This window comes from Spodoptera frugiperda, chromosome 24 (genome assembly GCF_023101765.2).
Source record: "Spodoptera frugiperda isolate SF20-4 chromosome 24, AGI-APGP_CSIRO_Sfru_2.0, whole genome shotgun sequence".
In the NCBI taxonomy this organism is placed as follows: Eukaryota; Metazoa; Arthropoda; class Insecta; order Lepidoptera; family Noctuidae; genus Spodoptera; species Spodoptera frugiperda.
In genome coordinates this window covers 934,465-958,982 of record NC_064235.1, presented here as the reverse complement: position 1 = coordinate 958,982, position 24,518 = coordinate 934,465, and the positions used below count along the sequence as shown (strand labels likewise).

Here is a 24,518-nt window from a genome sequence, read left to right as displayed (position 1 = left end):
CGCCCTACGCACATCGTGGCTATAAGCCAAGAACTTCTCTGCACTCACAGAAACCCAATGGACGTAGCATATGCTCTTGGTGCCGTGTACCGAGGTATTTACTCGGCAAGGTCGAATGTGAGATCCCTTGAGTTAAAAAGCTTCTCGGGAGCGCAGATCCCAAAAACTTCACCGAACACGTTATACCTAGTACATACCCAGGCAGAAAAAGAGTCCCTAAAAAACCAGGGATACGGTTCAGGTGCGGGATCACGCGTACTCACGGTGCACGAGGCCCAGGGGCTATCGTTCGCGGCAGTGGTAGTTGTGAACACAGCGCAGAGGAGACAGCGGATACACGACAGCGTACCGCATGCCGTCGTAGCTATATCTCGTCACACTGACAGCTGTGTTTACTACACGGATGTCAGTGACGACGCGATCAGCAAAATCATCAGACGAGCGGTGGGTGAGAGTGAGCAGGGGATTCGGGACTACAATCTGAAAATGGCCATCAGGAACAGGGACGCGACGGTTATCGGCGCTCTTTTGGGCGGGGAGGGTTCGTTTAGGGCTTGAGTTCTGTTGCTGGGACGATGACGTTGCCGTTTTTTATTAAAAACTGTATTAATGTCGTGTTATTGCACTCACTATGAGTGTAATAACATAAAATTAGGGTAAAAACGATTACATTAACATAACTACTTTGTGTGTGTTTGTTGCAAATGTATGTATAAGTAAAATCCGTAATAATAATTATTGTAGATGTAAATGTATTTATAAGATTGATGACAAATTGCGCTGGCACTGCTGGAATCGACTCACTGCCGCGTGAGCGGAGACGTCATGCATTCCTAAATGCTCTACAGTCGGTGGCGCTGTGGGCTGGGTCGCTCCGTTCCCTACATAATGGTCGATCGGACCGATTGCTGGCCCACAAGTCATGCTCGTGAACGGGTGCCTTCTGCTGGAGCAGGTCGGCTCACTCACCGTGCTGGTGGGTTGGTCCTGCAGGTCCAGTGTAATGCAAGTTATGTAATAGGATCCTATGTATTATATAAGAATAGTTGTATTGTAATATTTGTGGTTGTAGTAGCATGTAATCCTTTTCGTAATAAGTTCTAGTTTTTGTAAATTATAACTAATTGTATATTTGTATAACAAGGGCACGGACTCGAGTCCGTGGAGATTAATTTATATAATATATAAAAAAAAAAAAAAAAACCATTAGTATACTAAGTAGACCGTCAAAAAGACCAGTACACTGTTAGTAGACCATCGACCACCAGTAGACCGAGAGTAGACCATCAGTAAACATCAGGATATTAGACCACAGTATATTTATTTTAACTTTATGTACCAGTAGATCGTAATAATACCGTTAAAAGACCAGTAGACCGTTAAAAGACTATCAGTATACCAGTAAAAGATCATCCTTCACCGACCAATACCAGCCCAATATATTAAAAGACCATCGTTAGCGGAAGTAGACGGCCAAGACACTTTCAGTAGACCATCAGCAGCCATCATGTTTTTTTTCTCTTTATAAAATATGGTCGACAAACGAGAAGACAGATCACCTGATGGTAAGCAATCACGTCGCCAATGGACACCCGCAACACTAGAGAAGTTTAAAATTTGTTGCCTATACTTATCACACATTTGAGAAACCATAAAATATTGAATGTAATGTGATACCTAATAATCCTTTCTCCAGGTGGAACAAGCCTTCCAAATGCAGCGTGACGAGGAGGAGCAGGCTCGTCGCAAGTCTGCGGAGAGGCAGGAGGCGGACCGGCTGCAGCAGTACAGGAAGAGGGAGATGGAGAGGATCACTGAGGAACGTAGGAGGGAGACCGCGCCCGTACCTATGGTTAGAGAGGTGAGGGGGAGTCATATATTTATTTATTTTGTTATTTTATAGAGGGTCTTTTCTGAGGTAATAAAAATATAACTTGTATAGGAAAAGAATTTTCTACAGATTACTGATTATACTAAAATATTTCGAAAATATGCCTTAAAATTAGTAATTCATAGAGCATTTAGTAAGTAGAGTTTGTATCAATAATAATAATTATATTGATAGATCGATTCTTGCGTAGAACAAATGTTTTTGGGTTTCTTGTTTTTTAAATTATCATAAATTTCTCGGCAATGGCACGAAGTCAAGAATTTTCCCAATCGTGATAGACTACATAATTGGTGCAGTGACTGGGCAACCGTAGCGGGTTCGATTCCCGCACAGAGCAACTTATTGTGTGATCCACAAATTGTTGTCGGGTCTGGATGTCATGTGTATGTGAACTTGTATGTTTGTAAACGCACTCACAACACAGGAAGAATCCAAAGTAGTGTGGGACAACATTTAAAAAAAAAGTGGAAAAGAAAAAACTTTGATTCATTTTCTACTAAATGGGTAATGTAGATCTTACCACACCACTACCTACTACTATTTGAATTATTGAAAGCCATGAAACTTTAAATGACTTTGTACGTTACCTTCCCAGGCGGAACGCCTCCAGACGTCGTCGGTGGCGCCTGCCTCCTCGGAGGAGACGCTGTCCCCGGCGCCCCAGTTCGACAGACTGCCCAAGAACGACCAACATGTCAAACGCGCTGAGAGCATGAGCGTAAGTCTTGCTTTATTATTCCTTATTTAATTATATTTTATGGGTTTTTATATAGAAAGCCACCACGTCATACTTTATCCTCATCTTAAGCCGGAAGACTTCAGCTGCTGAACCAAAGCCTCGCCTGCAAAGTCAAATTATAAAAGCATTATAATTAGTGACCGATATTTAACCACGTGATAGTAAAAATGATTACAACCAACTTTCCAAAAGAAACTTTTTTGTATAATCACTAGTTTCATTTTATCACAATAACAAAACTATAAAATTTCATTTAGTTAATTTTCAATTCCATTTAGTTACTAGTCTTCTAATAACGCGGGCGCCTCGCTACTACAGCTGATCAAGCGGAAGCACGCGCGCGCGACATTTTGTTATTTATTTTACAATCGAATGTTTTAATATCGTTCACTAATATTACGAGTCACCATATATTATTGGAAATCCTTTGTTAAAATAATCCAAATCATACCATCATAATATTCTATATATATATATATATTTTTTTTTTAATAATTAGTATATGTATAATTCCCAGGTGGTAAAGACACAGAAGCGCACTCCTTCGTTCACCACTCGCCGCCGCACGCAGAGCTTCAGGCGACACGGGAAGGAACTGCCACCTGTCGAGATTGAAGGTTAGTACACCAGTAGATTGAAAGAAGACTAAGCGTAGCCCGTTAGTAGACCATCTGTGGATCAGTAGACTGACTGTTGATCGTTGGTAGACCATCAGTAGACCAGTAGACCAACCGTAGGCCGTTAGTAGCCCATGGGCTACTAATGAGTAGACCAACCGTAGACTGAGAGTTGACCGTCAGTAGACTCACCCTAGGATGGTAGTAGACCATCAGTAGACTAGTAGACCAACCGTAGCCCGTTAGTAACCCATCATACCATCTTTACTCCCATCAAATACCAAAAAAACTGTCAGCAAAATTTCAGTAGACTCTCAGAAATATCTATCTTTAGTCTGTCATCATCAATAGAGTTTGGCGATTGGCGCGGTGACTATATCGGGTTAGATTCCCGCACGGCTCAACACTTTGTGTGATCCACAAATTGCTGTTTTGGGTTTATGTGTCATGTTTATAAGAACATGTTTATAAACGCACCTACGGTACAGGAGAAAGTCCTTGTGTGGGGCAACGTTTAAGTAGACCAATGTACACTAGTAGACCATCAGTAGATCCGTAGACCATCAATAGACCATGGATCTTTTTAACTATTCACAAAAAAACTAGCCCCTATATTTTTTTTATACTACGTCTAGTGATAATGTCAATACTAATAACATACCCCCGTCCCCCCAGGTTTCCTAGAGCGCAAGCAGGAGGCGGGTCGCGGCGGCAAGCGCGCGACGGTGCGGTCGTGGCGCGCGTACTACTCCGTGCTCTGCGGCCAGCTGCTCTGCTTCTTCCGGGACGAGCTCGACTTCGCCAGCGCCAAGGCCGCCGCGCCGCCCGTCGCTATACTTAATGTGAGTGGATTATTATTCTCTATATCTAGCAAGATTTGGCGGGTTCGAAACCTACCAACGATAAGTGCTACGGACTGCCGTATAATGTGATCACTCACTTAATGTGAGTTATTTTACAAATCTTGTGTTGTAAGTCTGCAGGGTGAAAATAAAATCCCACCAAAAACATAAATGTGAAAAAGAAAAGCCAAGTTTAATACAAAACCTTTGTTTGAATGGAGATCTAAATGAGTGCCAAGTTCTGTACAAAATCCAAATATATGTATAGTATGTATAGGAACAAAATCACCGCCGCCTATGGCCACCCGAAACACCAGAGGCGTTACATGTGCGTTGCCGGCCTTTTGGGGGTTTGGAATTTATGAGTTGTTGGGGAATCAGGGATTGAGAAGATTTAAAAAGGGGGTAATTTGGCCTCCGGCAACTTCACTCACACAACGCAAGCGTTGTTTCACGTCTGTTTTCTGCTCGGCCGTGGTATCACTCCGGTCGAGCCAAAGCATGGCTCTCCCACACTTAAATACCTAAATCAACATTATTTATAACTAGCTATTTCCGTGCGGTTTCACCCGCTCTGCTTGGCTCCTATTCGTCATAACTTGATGTTTTATAGCCTACAGCATTCCTCGATAAATGAACTATTCAACACAAAAAGAATCATTCAAATCGGACCAGTAGTTCTGGAGATTAGCGTCTTCAAACAAACAAACTCTTCAATTTTATAATCTAAAAAATATTTAAAATTCTCGTATCACAGCTTACATTGCCATACTCCTCCGAAACGGCTTGATCGATGTTGATGAATTTTTTTGTGCTTATCCGGTATCTATGAGAATCGGCCAACATCTATTTTTCATCCCCTAAATTTTAGGGGTTGTATAACCCTATTGTTTTTTAATTTTAGGCAATACGAAGTTTGCCGGGTAAGCTAGTTATTTAATAATTCCAACATAATTCCTCCCCCAGGCGCGCTGTGAGCCTGCCGGCGACTACACGAAGCGAGCCAACGTGTTCCGCCTGGCGTGTGCCGACGGCGCCGAGTACTTGTTCGCTTGTAGCTCTAAGGACCTCATGAAGGTAAGCATATTCAATCATATTTAGAAAAAAATATTTCTACATTAACTTCAGTTACTTATAAAACAATAAAGTTCTGCTCTGCCTCGTTGGCCGAGTGGTTGCAAGTGCGACTGCCGGGCAAGGCGATTCCCAGGTCATGCAAAGTGCTACTAGGCTTTTTCAGTTTTTCCAAAATATATCTGTTGTAGTACGGAGTCTGGAATTGTATCCATTATATGGCAATAGGCTCACACCATTACATGGGATAACAAATAGTGAAATGTGGGTATACACAGTGGCATTACGTGCCATAATGTGCACTTCTGCCTACCCCTTCGGGAATTAAAGGCGTAAAGATATGTATGTTTGTATGTAAAACAAAAACATACAAACATACATATCTAAACTGCAAGGGCAAGGGTTTAATTCCCGGGTCGGGCAAAGTATAACTGTTTTTTTTTAGTTTTACGAAAAAAATCTCATTAGTATCTCTCTCCGGATCAGGCATCAGCCCTACTGGACCTTTGAGAGAGTCTGATGGCTCTTTGATGCACGCACGGAACCTGACTCGCCGTACTGACCGGGTCGGGCGGCGAGCAACTTTTGCTCGCCGTTTGCAGACCAGGGGCCTTAGTTTGCAGAGCAGTGCAAGAGGGATGGAGCTATGTAGGTTGTATAGCTCCTTCCTTCTTGCACTGCCCAATAATCAACCATTATGACACAATTGTAATAGTAGACTAAGACCCCTTGCGTTGCGTCTTGTTGCGTTCTCAAATCTCAGTATCTAAAGCCTGGAACAACATCTTTTGATAATAATCACCACAACTCTACTAATTTACTTCTTAACCCCCAGGACTGGGTGGCGAAGCTGTCGTTCCACGCACAGCTACCGCCCGAGCTGCAGCTGACTCCGTACTCCTCGGTGCCGCCTGGAGAGTCCCCCACTGCGGAGATCAGGAGGAGACTGCATGAGTAAGTTATATTGACTTGGCCATCCATTAATTACGTCACACGTTAAGGGGGGGAGGGGGTCGACGAAGTGTGACTTTATGTGACAAGGGGGGGGGAGGAGTCTTAAATTTCGTGACGTCACATTTCAATTATTATAATCTAACTGTTAAAACACGAACTTGGAACTATTATCAAAAAATTCTAGATGTAAAATTATAAAATGTGACGTCACTCTAGGGAGAGGTAGGTCTCAAAAATGTGACCAATTGTGACAAGGACGGGGGAGAGGGTCAAAAATCATGAAATTCGTGTGACGTGATTTATGGATGGCCTCTTGTCACTGTATTGTATGAGGTTCGATTTCTCTGGTTATGTAAATTTATTTTGGTGTTGTAAGCTAAGTTTTTTGATGTGTACAAGATGTTTGGTCTATTTAAATGTATTTTTGATTTTTTAGAGTCGACTCTATAGTATACCTGGTATCATGAAGACCTATTTTTTTTCAGATGTTCTGGCAATAATAACTTTTTCTCCTTTACTATGAAACTAGAAATATTACAATTTATTTATAAGCAACCTTTACAAATTGTGCCACTAGCCTCTTCAACCAAATTTCTCTAATTAAAAAACTAAAAACACACCTTTTCCCAAAACCCTGGGACACTACCAGAGCCCTAACCACAATCCTCTTTCTCCTCAGGAACGCGGAGTCTTCATCATCAGCGCCATCGTCTCCGGAACCTGAACGTAGACCGCGCACACAGACCGAGATACTCCAAGAGCATAGGAACAGCCAACAGGCTCAGAGGACTTCTTCCACCACACCTGAAAGAAATATTGGTTAGTGAACATTTTTTTATGGTATAAGCCGGTAAACGAGCAGACGGATCACCTGATGGAAAGCAATCGCCGCCGCCCATGGACACTTGAAACATCAGAGGCGTTACAAGTGCGTTGCCGGCTTTTTGGGGGTTAAAAATTTAAGGATTGTTGGGTAATCGGAGATTGGGAAGGGTGGTAATTGAGCCTCCAGTAACCTCACTCACACAACGCAAGCGTTGTTTCACGTCGGTTTTCTTTGAGGCCGTGGTATCACTCCGTTCGAGGCGAAGCATGACTCTTTCTCTCTCTTTAAACTCATATAATACTCTCTAAATATTGAAGCATGGTTCTCCAACACTTAAAGACTACTGTCTACTTGTTACATAAATATTAAATAAATATTCGATAAATATAATTATGATCCTTTATGAAATAAATAATGATTATTATAGAATCCGAGGTGCTACCATCGCTGCCCCCGCGCCAGCCGCCGCCCGAGGAAGACGCCGCTGAAGTTGTATAAGTGACCATCAGGTAAACATATTCTACTAACATAATTTTTAAATTATATACAATATTACGAATCAAAATAGATCATTTTTATTATAACTTTCGTGAGATATACTAAATTAATTAATCACGAAAGTTATAGTATAAACATTATTTAAATATACTACTAGATTAAACATTGCCATTCAACGTAGCAATGTTACCAGACTTTTGAGCATCCTACCTCACGATACCGATGAGAATTATTTTATCGACGCCTTAAGTTAATTTCTATTTCTTTTAAGGTATTTTTATGTTGTAAATATTTTAGTTACAGATATTATTTTGTTAATACGGTTTATTTACTAATTAGTATAGTTTTAATATAATTTTCTTAAATCAGAAATCAAGAACAAGCGCAGGCAAGTTCGTGGGGTCGCTCTCGGTTTTCCAACGGACGCGACATCAACACAGAGTTCATCCGTTCACAACAACAGAATGGTAAGTTTAATCATCTTTATATATATAATTCTACTGTAAGTGTGTATGTCACTGAACTTCTCTTAAACGAGTGAACCGATTTTGATGAAATTTTTTATGTGTGTTCAAGAGGATCTGAGAATGGTTTAGATTCACAATTTTGTCCGCCGGACAATGTTTTTTTTAATTAACTTTTAATTTATTAGTAGTTGTTGATTTTGGAATGTTTTACATTGGATCCAAAAGACGGCGGTACCATCGCAGTGTCAAATATTATGACGTTAGATAGTATCATAACATTTGAATAATAATTTTCATCAAAAAGGTCCAGAATGTATTAGCATATCAAAAAAAAATTCTAATTAAAGACGTGTAGACAGGACAACGTCTGTCGGGTCCGCTAGTATATTAATATTAACTTAAAACGAATCAAATAGGGATGATGACGGGGTATGAAAATTAAAGATCTATTAACTACTGCACTCAGAGACATTTAATGATTACTGAAACTATTCATATTCAACTTTACGCCTTTTATCCCCGAAGGGGTAGGCAGAGGTGCACATTACGTCACATAATGTCGCTATACAATGTACACACACTTTTCACCATTTGTGTTATAAGTCCCGTGTAATAGGGGGTGAGCGTGAATTTTTTTTTTCGAAAATTTCTCAGTAGTAGCACGGAGTCTGGAATTGTGCCCAGTATATGGCAATAGACTCACCCCCTATTACATGGGACTTATAACACAAATGGTGAAAAGTAGGTGTACATTGTATAGCGGCATTACGTGCCGTAATGTGCACCTCTGCCTATCCCTTCGGGGATAAAAGGCGTGAGACTTGAAATTACGTGATCTGGGGTTCGATTCCCTGTGTAAATAGAGTGTTATTAAGGGTTTTTACTTTATGTTACGCAATACGAAGTCTGAAAATGACTTCAGGATGTTACTAGCGAAATTTTCGTTTTTTTTAATTATTTTTATACATAACTTAGGGAGACTTCTGCCTACCCTTTTAGGGGTATATATGTGTTATGTTTTCTGTTATATGTGTTCTTGTATTTGTTTCGTCTGCATTGTGTTTGTTTTTGTCCAAATTCTATTTAGTTATTAGTTCAATCACAAAATATATAGGGTGACTAGTAATTAGTGAACGATATTTAAACACGTGATTGTACTCATGATTACAAACAACTTTCCCAAAGAAACTTATTTTGTATACTCATTAGTTTTATTTTTATCACAATAACAATAACAAAACAACAATAATTCGACTAATCGAATCTTCACTAAAAAGAACAATTTTAACACAACTCAACAACGTAAAACTCTAACAAATAATTCTTTAGCCGACATGGGAGCACCTCCGTTACCAGTAACGGGGCCTCCCCACCGCCCCCCACTACCCGATCGGCCGCCGACCTTACCCGAACGAGGGCCGAACATACCCGAACGGAATGCTCAAGAAAAACAATCAGTATCCGCATTAGTCAACAGTTATCAGCAGCGAATGACTGGCAATTGGCAGCAACGTGATGCCAAAGATGCCAATGCCAACAGAACGGCCTCTTGGCAAGGATATGCCAGTAATAACAACTGGCAGAATGTCGAGACTACGTCACATTTTTACGCCACAAGCGAGACTGGTTAGTTTTTGTGTTATGTTCTGAGTGGTACTTTTTTTTTTGGATTAGTTGGTACTTTTAGTGGCAGGTAGAATATTTTTTTAGATTTTTTTGGTGGTTTTGGGTTTTTTAGTGTGTGGTTTTTGAATGTAGGAGTTGAACTAGATATTGGTAGTAATTTTTAGTAGCTACTTTGCCCGTTGATAATAAAACATGGTAGTTTAAGTTTAACGTAGCTTAATTGGGAAAAGTATATGATAAGTGCAATCAGTCTAAATATTTGGTAGACGGGCAAAAGAAATATTCATCAGTATATGAACATTGTTTGGCTATTGATCAGAGGTTACAAAAGATGTAGTTTTGTTATAAAACAGTTCAGTTCAGAAGGTTTGAAACGAGTTTGTTTTACGTTAAACGAGACCGCGTTTGACTCTCTGATTGACTGGATCCAATGAATCAACCAATCAGTATCCTTAGTACGAATTTGCTTTACGTTTAAAGTAATCGAAACGAGACCGCTGTTGGTGATCTGATTGGCTAGCTCAATGAATCAACTAATCAGAGCGCCTAACACAGTCTAAACGGTTTTCGTTTCGTTCTCGTTAAAGATAAAGCAAATTTCTACTAAGACAGTAGCTATTGTTATAGCTGAAGACTTAGTACTGAATCAATCTTTATTTTATTTTCTTACTTGCATACTAAATACTTTGGTATATTTGCGAATAAAACAAATATTTGGCAATTTTTTGATGTACCAAAAAATAGGTTTAAAAGTACCAAGTGACCCTAATTTTCGAAAGTACCACTCCAGCCTAAGTACCGCAGGAGCCCTGGTTTTCAAGCTTCGTAGAAACTACTAACACTCGTTTTATTAAGCCCCTTTTTTTTAGCTTGCAGCTAAAGCTATATTCTGTTTATAATAATAGGGATGATGACGGGGTATGAAAATTAAAAATCTATTTAATCCGTCAGTTAGGTAATGAAAAATATTAGACACGTATTTTTTTATTTTGTCATATAAGATAACAATACTTAGATAAAACGAAACAAAGTTTAAGAGTGGAAGCAAATACGTCATTTCTACGTATAAAACGTACCTAGAAGTGACGTCTAAGGAAGTATTTGTTTCCGTATGAAAATAAAAAATACGTGTCTAATGTTTTAATTTAAAATAATCTACAAGACGGATATTACAATAAAAAATAGTCATCTACCCTATTATAATTGATAGCGCTATGCTATATTGCGTTTAGCAGTAAATTAATGCGGATCGGGTTATTTCACTTGTATCAATTATGTAGTTAAGATTAAATTTGAAAGATTTATTACGCGTCAATAATTTTAGACCCGATCGTGTTAAACATATAGCTTTTTGGGATCGCTATACGCATTTTCTTTTATATTCTATTTTTTTAGTATAAGTATTTAATACTTGAGTTTTATTTTCATTCTTTCTCAAAATTCTGTTGATTTTATTTTTCTGTATTAATAGTGAGTAGTGTTTTTCAAAATTTTCTTCTTACTTTTAATTCTGTCAATTACTATTTTATCTGTATTCCATTTAATAGTATTTTCAAAAGTTCTGTGCAATATGCTATGCTATTGACTTTTTATTATAAATCTTTTTCGTGTAAGATCGGGTTTTTTGACCCTAGGGGTCTTTGTAATTTATGGAATGTGGGTTACTTTGACCCACATTCTATAACCAATAGGAACCCAGAACAAAGAGTATATTAGGTAGTTGATTTTAATTGGTCTCAAAATTTCGATCGAATTTACATCCTGGGGTCAAAAAACCCCAATCTTGCGGCACTGATATTGTTGTGTAGAAAACTATTGGTTTTAAGATTAGTTTTAAAAGTAGCTCTAGAATAAGTTTTCTAGCTTTATACAATTGTAAATGGTACTAATATTTAATGATGGAGGAGACAAACTGACAAGTCCGGGGTACGAAATTTCTTCACTATTGTAATCTTCAAACACAACACTACCTCCATTAGAACACCTTATATTTCATAAACATTAAAACAACCGTAATTTTCAGATTGTCTCTTCCACTAATTATGTGCCTAAAGGACCAGAATAAAAAATAGTTATATTTCTTTTTCTATAATATTTAAAATGTGCATTTTTAGTATACTGCCATCTATCGAACAATTTAGTGAATTATTTTGTCAAAACACTAGTCCTTTAGCGCACATAGGTGGCGCTTTCCAAAATAATTCTTACCTATAATATTCCTAACAAATATTTTATATTTCCACGCAATCAGGAGCAAGTCATCTTCTCTACATATTACATCGAGTACAATGTATGTGTATTATATATTATATAGGTATTATTTACTTGTATGTATATAGTTTTTTATATAAAACTTTATGTAACATTAAGTGTGGGTCGGCTCGAACGAAACAACGCTTACGTTGTGTGAGTGAGGTTGAGGCCCAATTACCCCCCTTCCCAATCATCCCAATCTCCGATTCCCCAACAACCCTTAAATTCCTAACCTTTAAAAGCGGGCACTTGTAACGCCTCTGGTGTTTCAAGTGTCCATGGGCGGCTGCGATTGCTTACCATCAGGTGATCCGTCTGCTCGATAACCGGCTTGTTCCACAAAAAACGTGACACTGTATTTATATATTTATATTTAATAATGTAGCTTTTATAAGTTTGGTTAAAAAAATACATATTATTCTGTTTAAGGTAAAAATTGGTTTCATTAAGTCTTTTAATTTGGGTCATAACAAAGCGTATATAAGTTTTTCATTGGCTTAAAAATTTGGGTCAAAGTTACCCGGTCTTACGGTGTTCATACTTTTTATATTTTCTTGTGCCAATTATTATTGCTTTGTATTTTACCTACTGCTATATAGAAACTGTATAGCCTAAGCATAGTATCTAGAATACGCTAGTTTCCTACTAGTCAAATTCAATACTTTTTTCGAAACGTCAAAAACTATATTTTCTATGAACTTTGTATGAAATACTCTATTATGACGTCATCAGATTTTTACGTCAAATAGCAGACTTATTTCACTCAGAGACATTTAATGATTACTTAAACTTTTCCTTAGTAACGATTTTGTATCGAAAACAATTGCTAAGTAACCATTAAATGACTCTGAGTGCGGCTGTTATTTTTAGAAAATTGTCTAGAAAATAAATGGAATGAAGTGTGATTATTTTTTTACATTTTATTGTATTGAAAAGTCGAAATAATTTATTTTTGACTGAGGAAACTAACCAATTAGAATTAATATTTATTCTTTGTTTGTTAATAGAGGTAGACATTTTGTTTTCTGTGTGCTTTTGTCCTGTGTGTATTTCGGTGTTGGTGTCTTTAATTAACCAGTATTTTGTGTCTTTATGTAGTTTAAATAAATAATATATAGCTTTGGTTTTTTTTAATTAGATTTGAAAAACACATTTGACATTTTCAACAAACTTCTTTAGCCAATAATTTTTTTATGAACAACGATTTTTTCGGCGTGCGATTGTAATACGAATTTACAAACGTATATCCTTAGAATGAAAGTGACTTACCTGAAAATTTGTGTAACATTCGATTTTATCATAAACTGTTGTTATAAAATATACTCTACAACCAAAGAACTAATACATAAATCTAGTAAATATCAATCTTATGTTATGGAATACGGAAGATATACTAAAATGTATTCAATACTATAATACAGTTGTTTCCTACTAGTCAAATTCAATACTTTTATCGAAATGTCAAAAACGTTACTTTTCTATGAATTTTGTAGGAGATCGCAACTTATGACGTCATCATATTTTTGCGTCAAATAGCATACTTATTTCTATAAAATCTGCTAGAAAAATTAAATAAATAAGTATATCGTCAAATTAATGAATGATAGTACGATTATTTTGGAATATTTTATTACATGAAAAGTCAAACTAATGTATTGTTGACCTAGGAAACTACCCAATTTTCTGAGGCTTTTCGGCTCATTTCATACAACTTGCAGTTTTTGGTATCTTTCATTTTCATTCTAAGGGTACAATATAAACGCTTAACAACATACCTTAACTCAACGCAATAAAGATCAAAATTGATTGGCTAAACAGCAAATTAAAGTTTGTTGAAATGTCAAAAAGGTATTTGAATTTGACGTTTAACTATTTTTTTTAATTTGTTTAGCTTATGGAGGCAGTAGCGGGGGCAACACTCGGCCCGCGTCCGTCGCTGGGAGCGGGGGCTCGCCGGCTTTAGATCAGAGACCAGCTTCAAGGTAAAAAAAACTTCATTTTAAATATTTTTTATTACTTAGATTGTCGGTTCAAAGTATTTCGATTCCACGCCCCTCACATACTCTGGGAGTGTGGTCTTTGGCAATCTGAGCATAACACTATGTTAGATAATTTAATTGTTTCATTAGGTGTAGTTTATTACACGGACATTGTGGAGTCTCGAGCAAATTTTCGTTTTCTTGTCCTCTAATAAAATCTTCTGATTTATTTCGTTGCGGTATCCAAGACAGTCATTCATGTCCCTGGGACGTTGGACTTCAGTGTTCCGGTGTTTTCATGGTTGTATCTACTGTAGATCCTGGTGCACAGGAGTTGCAGCGGTATGGGACGTTGTGCCCCCCCCCCCCGGAAACCTGGAAAAACTTTGCGTAAAAATAATGTTTCACGATTTTATTGGTAATCGAATAATTATTCGAAATAACGTCCAATATAATCTTTCTGTACTAATAAAATAATTAATATTAATTGTCACAGGTCATCGGGCGAGTCCGAACTCTCAGTGAGTGGGGTCTCAAAAGACAAGAAGGACAAGAAGGGAGTCTTCGGGGGTCTGTTCAGCAGAAAGAAGCGGCCCCAGAGTCATATGTAACATTACTGTCAATTAACTGTCAAATTGCTGTCAAACATACATTAAACTCAGGAGGTCTACTCTAATTCTACGAAAAACTAAGTTTCGTCCGAAATTTCGCAGATTTCATACTACAATTCCATTAATTGCGAACTTTCGTCAACAAAAATGAAGATAAATTAATAGGTTTTGATTTGAAATTAAAAATAAAACGTTATTTTAAGTAATTTTATTAGTAAATCTATAAAACCTACCGCCGAAGATTAAACGAAACTTCGCATTCGAGAACCGGAGTAGACCGACTAGCTACTGGTCTTTAAAGACATTTATTGACTTAACTCTGTTTATCCCTTTTTAGGGATATAAGCGTGTTTTTATTACATATTTAAACTTTAAACTTTAAAATAGTATGTTTTGTAACATAATATTTGTATATTATGACAGTTTTTTTTACTTTAATGTAATATTTCGTCAATCTTTTAAAGATTTTTGACAGCATTGACAAGTCAGTTTGTATATAAGTTTTTCGAGTATACATACATATACATTAAATATTTTTTGTAAACAATAAGTATAATTAAATGTATAAGTTGTTAAAAAAAGCGTGCCTTTCGAAAAAAATCATGTGAAAATACATTATTTTTGTCGTTTTTTTTCTTTATTATAATAAGTTTTCAACAAACAGTGACTTTTATTTTGAGGTTATAGTCTTGGCGGGCTTTTTTGACGTTTGTTCCAATATGGCCACGGGATAAAAGTTGTTGCGTTTTAAAACTTATTTTTTATAATTTAAGTACATATTTATTTAGGATTAGTTATTTGCCGTTTTTAAATACTTATATTGTTTGTTTATATTATAACACATTCCTTTCAAATAACCCACGATCTTGGCAAAAATATGTATTCAGTATTTTAACAAAAAAAATCTAACCTATGGGACCAATGCAAAAGTATTAATAAATTTTATATTGCAACTTGTTATATTCGCAATTGTTAAATGTTAAAATTACATTAAACTTAAAGTTAAGCAACCGTTGTTAAGGACGCGAAAATGATGGGTTTAAATCTAAGATCGTGGTACGGTGTCACAAATTGGGACCAAAAACTTGAAACATGGTCTTTCTAGTTGTTCTTTTAATATGTAACTAAAATTTTCAACCTTTTACGGGTTGAAAATGTAATATTATTATACAAGAGTATAAAATAAAATTGGATTTACGTCTTTTATAATTAAATTCGACAATAATAAGTTAAAACTAAGTCAATGTGGTATTTTTAAAGGTTACATATTGAAATTACAACAGTTCTATTGAAAAACTGTTTTATTACATACAAGTCTTTAGTATATAAGCATTATTATATTTAAGAATATATTTTATTCGTATTTATAATATTTTTCAGATGGAAACTCGAAAGTCTTAAACGAACGAACGATATAAACAGATTCATTCAATTGGTATCATTAATTCTTTACCTCATTTCGTTCACTTGTATTCTTGCAGTATTTTTATTATAATTAACTAGCGACCCGCCCCAGCTTCACATGGGTGCAATGGTGATATATTATGCATGTATTATACATATAAACCTTCCTCTTGAATCACTCTATCTATTAAAAAACCGCATCAAAATCCGTTGCGTAGTTTTAAAGATTTAAACATACATAACATAGGGACAGAGGAAGTGACTTTGTTTTATACTATGTAGTGATTCATGAAAAATGTAGTTTCTTTTAAAATTGCTTGCTTTTAATTTATGAGGTATTTCATTTTAACGAGTTTCCTATGTTGAATATCATCATAATATTTGTTAAAATTTAGCATAATCTAAGTTATCGATTACTTTTTTTTCGTTCTTAAAAACATATAAATTCTAATGTCAACTAAATAAAAGAAATTTAAAAAATATTGTCAATTTTTTCTTTCACCTTTCCTTTCATCATCAGCCTATAAGTGGCCACCGCTGACCAAAGACTTCATCTCACACGGAGAAAGTTTGAGCATTAATCACCACGCTTGCTCAATGCGGGTTGGCGATTTCAAACTTATAATTAGAAATTGTAAGCCCAGGTTTCCTCATGATGTTTTCCTTAACCTAGAAAGTACATATAACTCGGAAAAAGTTACATTGGGTCTTACCGTTGGTAGGTTTTGAAACAGCACTCTCATGGATGAGAAGTCTTAAACCCCGTCTATGGCTAGTGAGACTTAAAATGGCATTAAAATAATTTTACGCAACGACGCACCTTTTTATCCCCGAAGGCGTAGGCAGAGGTGCACATTACGGCATGTAATGCCGCTATACAATGTACATGCACTTTTCACCATTTGTGTTATAAGTCCCATGTAATAGAGGGTGAGCCTATTGCCATGTACCTACTGGATACAATTCTAGACTCTGTGCTACAACTGAGATCAGAAAACCGAAAAAGTTCAGTTATATTTTGCGCGACCCGGGAATCGAACCAGAGACCCCTTCCGACAGTCCCACTTACGATCACTCGACCAACGAAGCAGCAATAAAAATAATTTAATTAAAAAAAATACTTTATTACAAAAAATACATATACAATTAATAAACTTAATTATTATATACAGTATTCGAAATTAAATACGTGATATTTAAAGGAAAAAAAAACAAAAATAATTGTGAATAAATAGCTCAAAAAGTACATTAAGCATCTGTCATAGTAGCTATGACACCAGCATAAAATGGAGCGGGATTTAGTGGGTTATAGTTCGATCCAAATCTTCTTACAACCTCAATGTTCCCAGTTTGGAAAACTTGTTCTAAACCCAGCCTTACTTGAGCCGCTTGTACCGGGTCTGGGTTGAAATTGGTCCCCTCTTTATTCTTTACATAGTAACTTATATCCCCTTGTGGGTCCATAGGTATTCGAGGCAAATACATGTGCTCATATTTCAATGATCTTTTAATAATTTTATGCAATTTTTCGTGCTTCTTGTGCGTAATTTCGCGCAGTTTATGTAATTGAGTTAGAAGTTTGGGTTTTGTGTGAGTTTTGCCAAGAGAATTAATATATGTGTGCACGACTTGTAAAGGTTTAGGTATATGCATGTGAACAACCTTTTTCTTGAATAATGAACGTTTCTGAACGCTCTTTGGAACTGTCAAATGATTTTTGACGTCGAAATTGGCGGGCTTCTTTTCGTCGTAATTTTTTAAGGTTATCGGATTCGAGTTGTCCCAAACTTTGTATTTAATGTAATAATTCGCTAATTTCGAGAATGGATCTTCTGTGAAACGTTTGTTAATCGATTTTACTTTAGTATCGGGATATTTGGACAATCTTTTAGTCGTTTTGATGGAGGGCAAAAGATTCTCAAACTTTTTTCTGAATTGTGGACCCTTTTTGACGTATTTGTCAAACAATTTCCAATTCGACATTTGATTTATATGATTTGATGTCATACTGTGATCGTCAATTGATCGTTTCTTGAAAGATTTCGTGTTTATAACAGAAACATCAGACACAGGGTAGTGTAAAAGCAGAGTCGCATCTAAAGGCCTCTTCTCAACAGATTTCACAACGGGTTTCGGCAAAACCGACAACGGATTAATGGAATTAGACATTTCGAATTTATCATCAATCGATCTTTTGTCGAAATGCTTCTCGAAATGCTGTTTTTCTTCTTTCTTCTCTGCTATATGAGCCAATCTTCTTTCTACAATACTTTTGACAACTGATTTTATGTTCGACAACCTATGTTTGATCAATTTAACAAGTGGAACAGGGTAAGTGACCTCATGTAGTGGTTTGGGAGGGAAATAATACGCGTATTCCGTAGACCTCTTGGAAATGGATCGTTGAGGGAGAGGGATCGAAGAATCGGCTGTGATGAGGATCTCTGAGGGTCCTGCCACGTTGTCTGGTGTTCCACTCATTGGGACGACTGCATCTGAGCTTGGTGGTGATGGGGATGTGCCTGAAAAGATGAGATGTATGAAGCTGATAATTAAGCAAATTTTCCACTTCTTCGTGCATTGACAATGATCAATGCTCTCTTGACGTCCGCACCAGTGGCGTAGCGTAGTGGGGGCGGCAGGGGCGGCCCGCCCCGGGCGGCACTTTTTAGGGGGCGGCAAATTTTAAACAATAAATAAAAATATTTTGTAAATATTTCAACCATTTTATATTTTTTTCGCAACTAGAGATCGGAGAAAGTAGTGATAGTGGGGATGGAACCTTTAACGAGTGGTCCTGCCCCGAGAGGGAACCTTTAGATAGAGTCGACTGTACCGAATCGACTGGACCGAATAAAATGAGCTTACTCTTTAGGCGTAGTCCCGAAATCATGGAAGACGGCCTTGGTCCATCCGATCCCTAAACAAAAACCGGCCAAGTGCGAGTCGGACTCGCCCATGAAGGATTCCGTAACAGCAAGTAGATGACATAATATAAAAGTTGTAAAATAACTTGGTTTTACTTAGTGTTTGTATGAACGACAAAGTTATATTTGCGTTTTTTGAAAATGTTTTATTTCTTAAAAACTAATAATGATATCTGGTTCAAACCAATTTTCGTTGTTAGTTTCTATTGAAATCTACAGCATATATTTATTTTTGTTTTCTCCTTCTCTTATTTTAAAAGTTAGAGGGGGGGGGGGGACACTCATTTTTCCACTTTAGAAGCGTCTAACTTTCAAACGGTTAATTTTGACGAAAAATGGTTTTAAGAACCTTAATGTCTTTTTTAAAGACCTATCCATAGACACCCATTATGGATATGTTAGCTGAAAAATTTTTTTTTTGAATCAGTTCCATGTATGGAGTGCCCCCTTTTAATTTTTAAATTTATTAATTTTTATTCAAAATTCGAATAGCGGTTACCGAAATACATCAACCTTCAAAGTTTCAACTATGTAGGCCCAACAGTTTCGGAAATAAATGGCTGTGACATACGGACGGACGGACGGACGGACAGACAGACAGACATGACGAAGCTATAAGGGTTCCGTTTTTTGCCATTTGGCTACGGAACCCTAAAAAGGCGATAGAACCAATCCGTCCAACTACAGACCGATAGCCATAACTTCCCTCTTCTCGAAAATAATGGAATCCATTATTAACTGCCCGCTCTTGCGGTACCTAGAGGATCACCAGCTACTCAGTGACCAGCAATACGGTTTTCGTAAAGGTCGATGGGCTGGGGATCTTCTGGTTTACCTGACACCCCGTTGGGCACAGGCGATCGAATCTAAGGGGGAAGCGTTGGTAGTTAGCTTGGACGTGGCGAAAGCCTTCGACCGGGTTTGGCATAAAGCGCTTCTTTCGAAGCTTTCTTCCTATGGTCTTCCCGAAAAATTGTGCGAATGGGTCTACTGCTTCCTTGCAGACAGAAGCATTAAGGTCGTTGTCGACGGGGAATGCTCCGACTCTCTGTCTGTAAACGCAGGTGTCCCTCAAGGCTGCGTGCTATCTATCACCTACCTTGTTCCTCCTCCATATCAATGATATGTTGCAAATCAGCAGCATTCATTGTTATGCGGATGACAGTACAGGTGATGCCTATTATACCGGCCGCGCTAACATTTCTCGGGAAAACGTCATCGAGAACCGAAACAGACTTGTGTCTGAAATCGAGACTTCTTTGCGGAGAATCTCAGATTGGGGTGAACTTAATTTGTTCCAGTTTAACCCTACTAAGACACAGGTCGGCGTGTTTAGCCCGGTATTAGAATTGGGATACTTGGCATCAACATTTCGAGCGACGTCCATATCCGTGGCCATCTAGAGTATAAGGCTAAATTATCCTCGAAAAAGCTTGGTGTGCTCAACAGATCAAGGCAGTATTTCACTCCAGCCCATCGCCTGCTTCTATATAAGGCGCAGGTTCGGCCCCATATGGAATACTAGTCTCATCTGTGGGCGGGGGCACCCCAGTACCAGGTTCATCCTCTGGACCGCGTTCAGCGGCGTGCGAATCGGATTGTTGAGTGGCAGGAAATTTAAAACCGACACTTTGGCAATGCGTAGAGATGTAGCTTCGTTGTACATTATATCGCCTATACCACGGGGAGTGCTCTGATTCATGACTGTTCTCGCCGAAAAGTTCTCTATTATGAATGTATGTAATGTGTAGTATACATTAAATTAAAATACCTAAATAAGGGGGCGGCAAAATTGTCTTCCGCCCCGGGCGGCCGACACTCACGCTACGCCACTGGTCCGCACCAGAGTGTGATTTGTTCGCTGCGAGATGGAAGGATGTATGTGGTGAATATTTAGGATTTTAAGAGAAGATTGATGTCTGATGAATGAAATTATTGTTTTTTTTTTTGCCAAATAGGTAATTACATAATCGTGGAGTATTTTATACTTAAACTGTGTAATATATTGGCTCAGGCAAATGCTAATGTATTGGCTCAATTGGTAAAATTATGCATGTTTTTTGTACTAAATAAATATTTTTTCGAAAAACCGAAAATAAGCGCCCAATTATACTTAGCCCGACCTGGGAACCCGAGACCCTTGTCTGGCAGTCACACTCGCACTCGACCAACGAGGCGGTCATAATCAGTCATCAGTCAGTCCTCACGACCCTCAGACCTCACTCAACACCCTCACGTACCTTGATTGATAATCTGCTGCATCATATCAGGTATCTCCATAGGATACCGGCAGCGTACGGTAGCTGGCTCCGAAGACTTGCGCCGGAGACAGTCCATCATTTCCTTGTTCATGTCGTCTGATGAAGGCACCAGGGTCGGAGGTACTGGTGGCAGGGTTGGTGTACCTAAAAATAAGATGGTGAATTGAGATTCAGGGTTAGATATTGTCATAAGTTCGTGATTAAAAGGGGTAGTCTCCTACTTAATTCGGAGCTGCGGACTACCTAGCGGGTTACCGTAGCTCCGGCTCAAAAAGCAGGAGTAGGAACGGGGTGGTTTTAGTCAGTAAGAGTCTGACACACTCTCTTGCCTCGCCCAAGGCGGGAGAAGTCACTGCATGATTTCCGCCCTTCAAAAAAGGCTTTCCTACTTAAGGCGGTACTTAGTCTTTGGACAAGAAGACTAGGGAGTTAAGTATTCTTTCTTCTTTGAAACCAGTCAACAATCATTATGTATTAGCAATCATATAAGGGGATTCTGAATCATCCACTTCAATTCCTATCATGACATAACTTAAATGTCCAATTCAAGTTGTGGGCGGAGTAAACGTGCAGATGGATTACCTGATGGTAAGCAATCGGCGCCGCACATGGTGATTTTTGTTAATTTAGTATGGTTCACGATAGTGAGTAAATCCTTCCTGTGTAGGCTGCGCGACGTCGCCAACTGGTAGAGCTTTTCCATTAATTTACGTGAGTAAATCATGATTTTTAGTTAATTAATCTTACTCTTAGTAGTCCTAGACTCGTAATGCTTCTTGAAGTCTGGCTCGTACCCGCTGAGGTAGGCCAGGCGGTCCAGGAACCAGGCCAGCTTCAGGATCAGCTCGTTCTCTTCCTGTTCATCAGTCTGAAGAAGATAGGGTATTACAGGGTTTGGAAGTTGAGAGGCGTATTTTTGTAAATATTTGGGGGTGGTTGGTGAATGAATTTTAGGTGTTTAGGACAAAATCTATAATCTATCTATACTTATAATAAATCTGTAGAGAGGTCAATTCTGTACATGAAATATATTTCCAAAATAACTATCAGCGGGTGATTAGTGATCGATACTGACGCCAAAAATGCAATCAGAAATTTTTTTGTCTGTCTGTCTGTCTGTCTGTCTGTCTGTCTGTCTGTATGTTCTTTATAGAAATAAAAACCACTCGACAGATTTCAACGAAACTTAGTACAATTGTTCTTCATACTCCTGGGCAGGTTATAGTATACTTTTCATCACGCTACGATCAATAGGAGCAGAGCAGTGAAAGGAAATGTTGGGAAAACAGGAGAACTTACTCCATTTTTTAAGCTTCCGTCGCGTGTGCAGCCTTTATGGTTAAAGCTACACAGAAATCATGTATGACGGTAATGTTCTCCTTAAAATTGTTTAAAAAATATTCCACGACAGCAAATGTCTATCTTTTATGGTTGACTCACAATAACACGTATAACTCCCGATAGCTTAGCAGTTCGGAGCTTTCTGATTATATTTGTCTACTTTTACGTTTATAGCACTCTCATTCATTCATTCATATTATAATAAATCTGTAGAAGGGTCAATCTGTACATTGAAAATATTGAAAGAATAAATAGCAGGGGGTGTTACTGGATCGATACCAAACCCAAATATGTGATTAATTTTTTTTGTCTGTCTGTCTGTATGTTCAGGCGTCACGTGAAAACTAACGGTTCGATTTCGATGAAACTTGGTATAATCATACCTTATTATCCTGGGCATAAAATAGGATACTTTTTATCCTGAAAAAATGCGTAGAAAAAAAATCTTTATTTTCAGTTTTATACTACAGAACGCGAGCTCAACAGCAGTAGCTCAATAGAGGGATTTCCTTAATTATTATGGGCCTCGCCGTATTTGGGTCCAATAGATATTTATAAGATGTCATTGTCAGAGTTACTCAAAATGGAGAAATAAAACTTCCACGCGAAGACCGACATCCGCGCGGACGGAGTCGCAGGCGGAAGCTAGTATAAAAATAAGTCGGGTTTTTTTTTTTTTTTTTACATTTAATGGGTCGACGTTTGGCCGCTATCTCACCTGATGGTAAGTGATGATACGGCCTACGGTGGAGCACGTCTGCCCATATTTTAGGTTTTCCTTCCTGACGCTATAACTCCAGAACATATGAACCGATTTCTAAGGTTTTGCATTCAATGGAAAGGTCTCGGGCTCCGTGAGGTTTATAGCAAAAGAAAAACGGGAAAACAGGTAACACGGGCGAAACAGAGTTCGCCAGGTTTGCTAGTCTATAATCTATAATATAAAAATAAGTCGGGTTTTCCTTCCTGACGCTATAACTCCAGAACGTACGAACCGATTTCCACGGTTTTGCATTCGTTGGAAAGGTTTTGGGCTCCGTGAGGTTTATAGCAAAGAAAATTCAGGAAAAATGACAAGAGAAAAACAGGGAAACTTATTAGTGGCGAAACGGAGTTCTCCGGGTTTGCTAATCTTTAATATAAAAAATATGAATCTTAGTATGTGTTGCTAAACGCGAATCTCGAGTGTAGAAAAAAAAAACAAAGCAAACCAAAGTGCGTGGGGTCCGCTAGTAATTCGACTGCACGATTGGTTGAGCAACAGATTGCCACGCAACGTGTAGCGGTTTCGATTCCCGTAGGTAACAACTCTTTGTGTATTCCACAAGTTGTGTGTAAAAGGCGTTCAATTTAAAAAAAGACTAGAAAAAGGATAAAATTTTACTTGGCAGCCATGATTTTTATTCGAAGGTCTGTACCTAATATTGGTTGCTGTTAGATTATATTTAAATTAATTAAACAATTCAAAAAGAAATCACTTACTTTCTGATACTTCTTCGCGTAAGCCAAATCCTGGAGTCTACCAGTAGCCCACAGCGCTAGATCAGCAAACCGCCTAATTTGCTCACTGGCTTCGGTAGCCTCATCGCAAGACATGTTCCTCCGACCTGGTCTAATGCCCAGGCTGTTCGAATCTGAGGAGTTAGGCTTCAGGGGGATGGTAGAGTTGTCGTAGTTTTGGAAATTTAGTACTGGAGGTTGAGATCCTGATGGTACACTGCTGTTGTTCGGAGGGTCGTAGGCTGGACTCCATGTTGAGTTCGTGGATGATGAGCTTTGCTGTTTGGGAGGAGGATTTTGATTAATTTTTAAGGTTGTGACAGTTTTTAAAGATAAAAGGTAAAGTTTACCTCGTCTTTTTCGTCAACTTGTTTGAGGAACACTGAATTTACAGTATCACGCCTTAATAATGAAATTAATCAAGTATTAAATTCTGTGGAATCAGCTTCATGTTCCTTGACCACAGAAGAGCTGTAATGTTGTAGGTTGTCTAGGAATGTTACGGACATGCGGCGCGGCTGTTGCAATGCCGTATTTGTAAAGAGTGTTCAAATTAGCTCAAAGAAAATAATGCACTTTTTGGCTTACCTACTGGGCCTGTTTCGCTCATTTTTCGTATATTGTCAACAAGATGATAACAAAAATGTGATTCAAATTTTATTTATTAGAAGTTTCCTCTACGGTATAAACTATAAATTTAAATTTAAT

At 37.9% G+C, this 24,518-nt stretch overlaps 2 protein-coding genes and 1 long non-coding RNA gene across 3 annotated transcripts in view; 2 read left to right on the top strand and 1 right to left on the bottom strand.

The window, feature by feature from the left end:
- Positions 1-7,441, top strand: part of LOC118278469 (spectrin beta chain, non-erythrocytic 1) — a 110,822-nt gene extending 103,381 nt beyond the window's left edge. Inside the window, exons 75-82 of the mRNA XM_050703356.1 lie at positions 1,697-1,861; positions 2,487-2,609; positions 3,148-3,247; positions 3,923-4,089; positions 5,056-5,166; positions 5,999-6,117; positions 6,797-6,936; positions 7,371-7,441. Coding sequence (XP_050559313.1) covers positions 1,697-1,861; positions 2,487-2,609; positions 3,148-3,247; positions 3,923-4,089; positions 5,056-5,166; positions 5,999-6,117; positions 6,797-6,936; positions 7,371-7,441 — 996 coding nt within the window. The remainder of the gene's footprint in view (positions 1-1,696; positions 1,862-2,486; positions 2,610-3,147; positions 3,248-3,922; positions 4,090-5,055; positions 5,167-5,998; positions 6,118-6,796; positions 6,937-7,370) is intronic.
- Positions 7,442-7,806: 365 nt separating this feature from the next.
- LOC126912267 (uncharacterized) lies at positions 7,807-14,321 on the top strand. Its single transcript, XR_007706882.1, has 3 exons — positions 7,807-7,908; positions 13,679-13,769; positions 14,263-14,321. It is a non-coding gene; the product is annotated as an uncharacterized LOC126912267 (long non-coding RNA).
- A 2,706-nt stretch (positions 14,322-17,027) lies between these two features.
- LOC118278393 (uncharacterized) lies at positions 17,028-23,930 on the bottom strand. Its single transcript, XM_050703601.1, has 4 exons — positions 23,793-23,930; positions 21,717-21,837; positions 20,949-21,113; positions 17,028-18,303 (listed from the first exon to the last, which is right to left on the bottom strand). Exons 1-4 carry the CDS (start codon positions 23,904-23,906, stop codon positions 17,030-17,032), a joined length of 1,674 nt encoding a protein of 557 aa, XP_050559558.1. The 5' UTR covers positions 23,907-23,930; the 3' UTR covers positions 17,028-17,029.
- Positions 23,931-24,518: the final 588 nt, after the last annotated feature.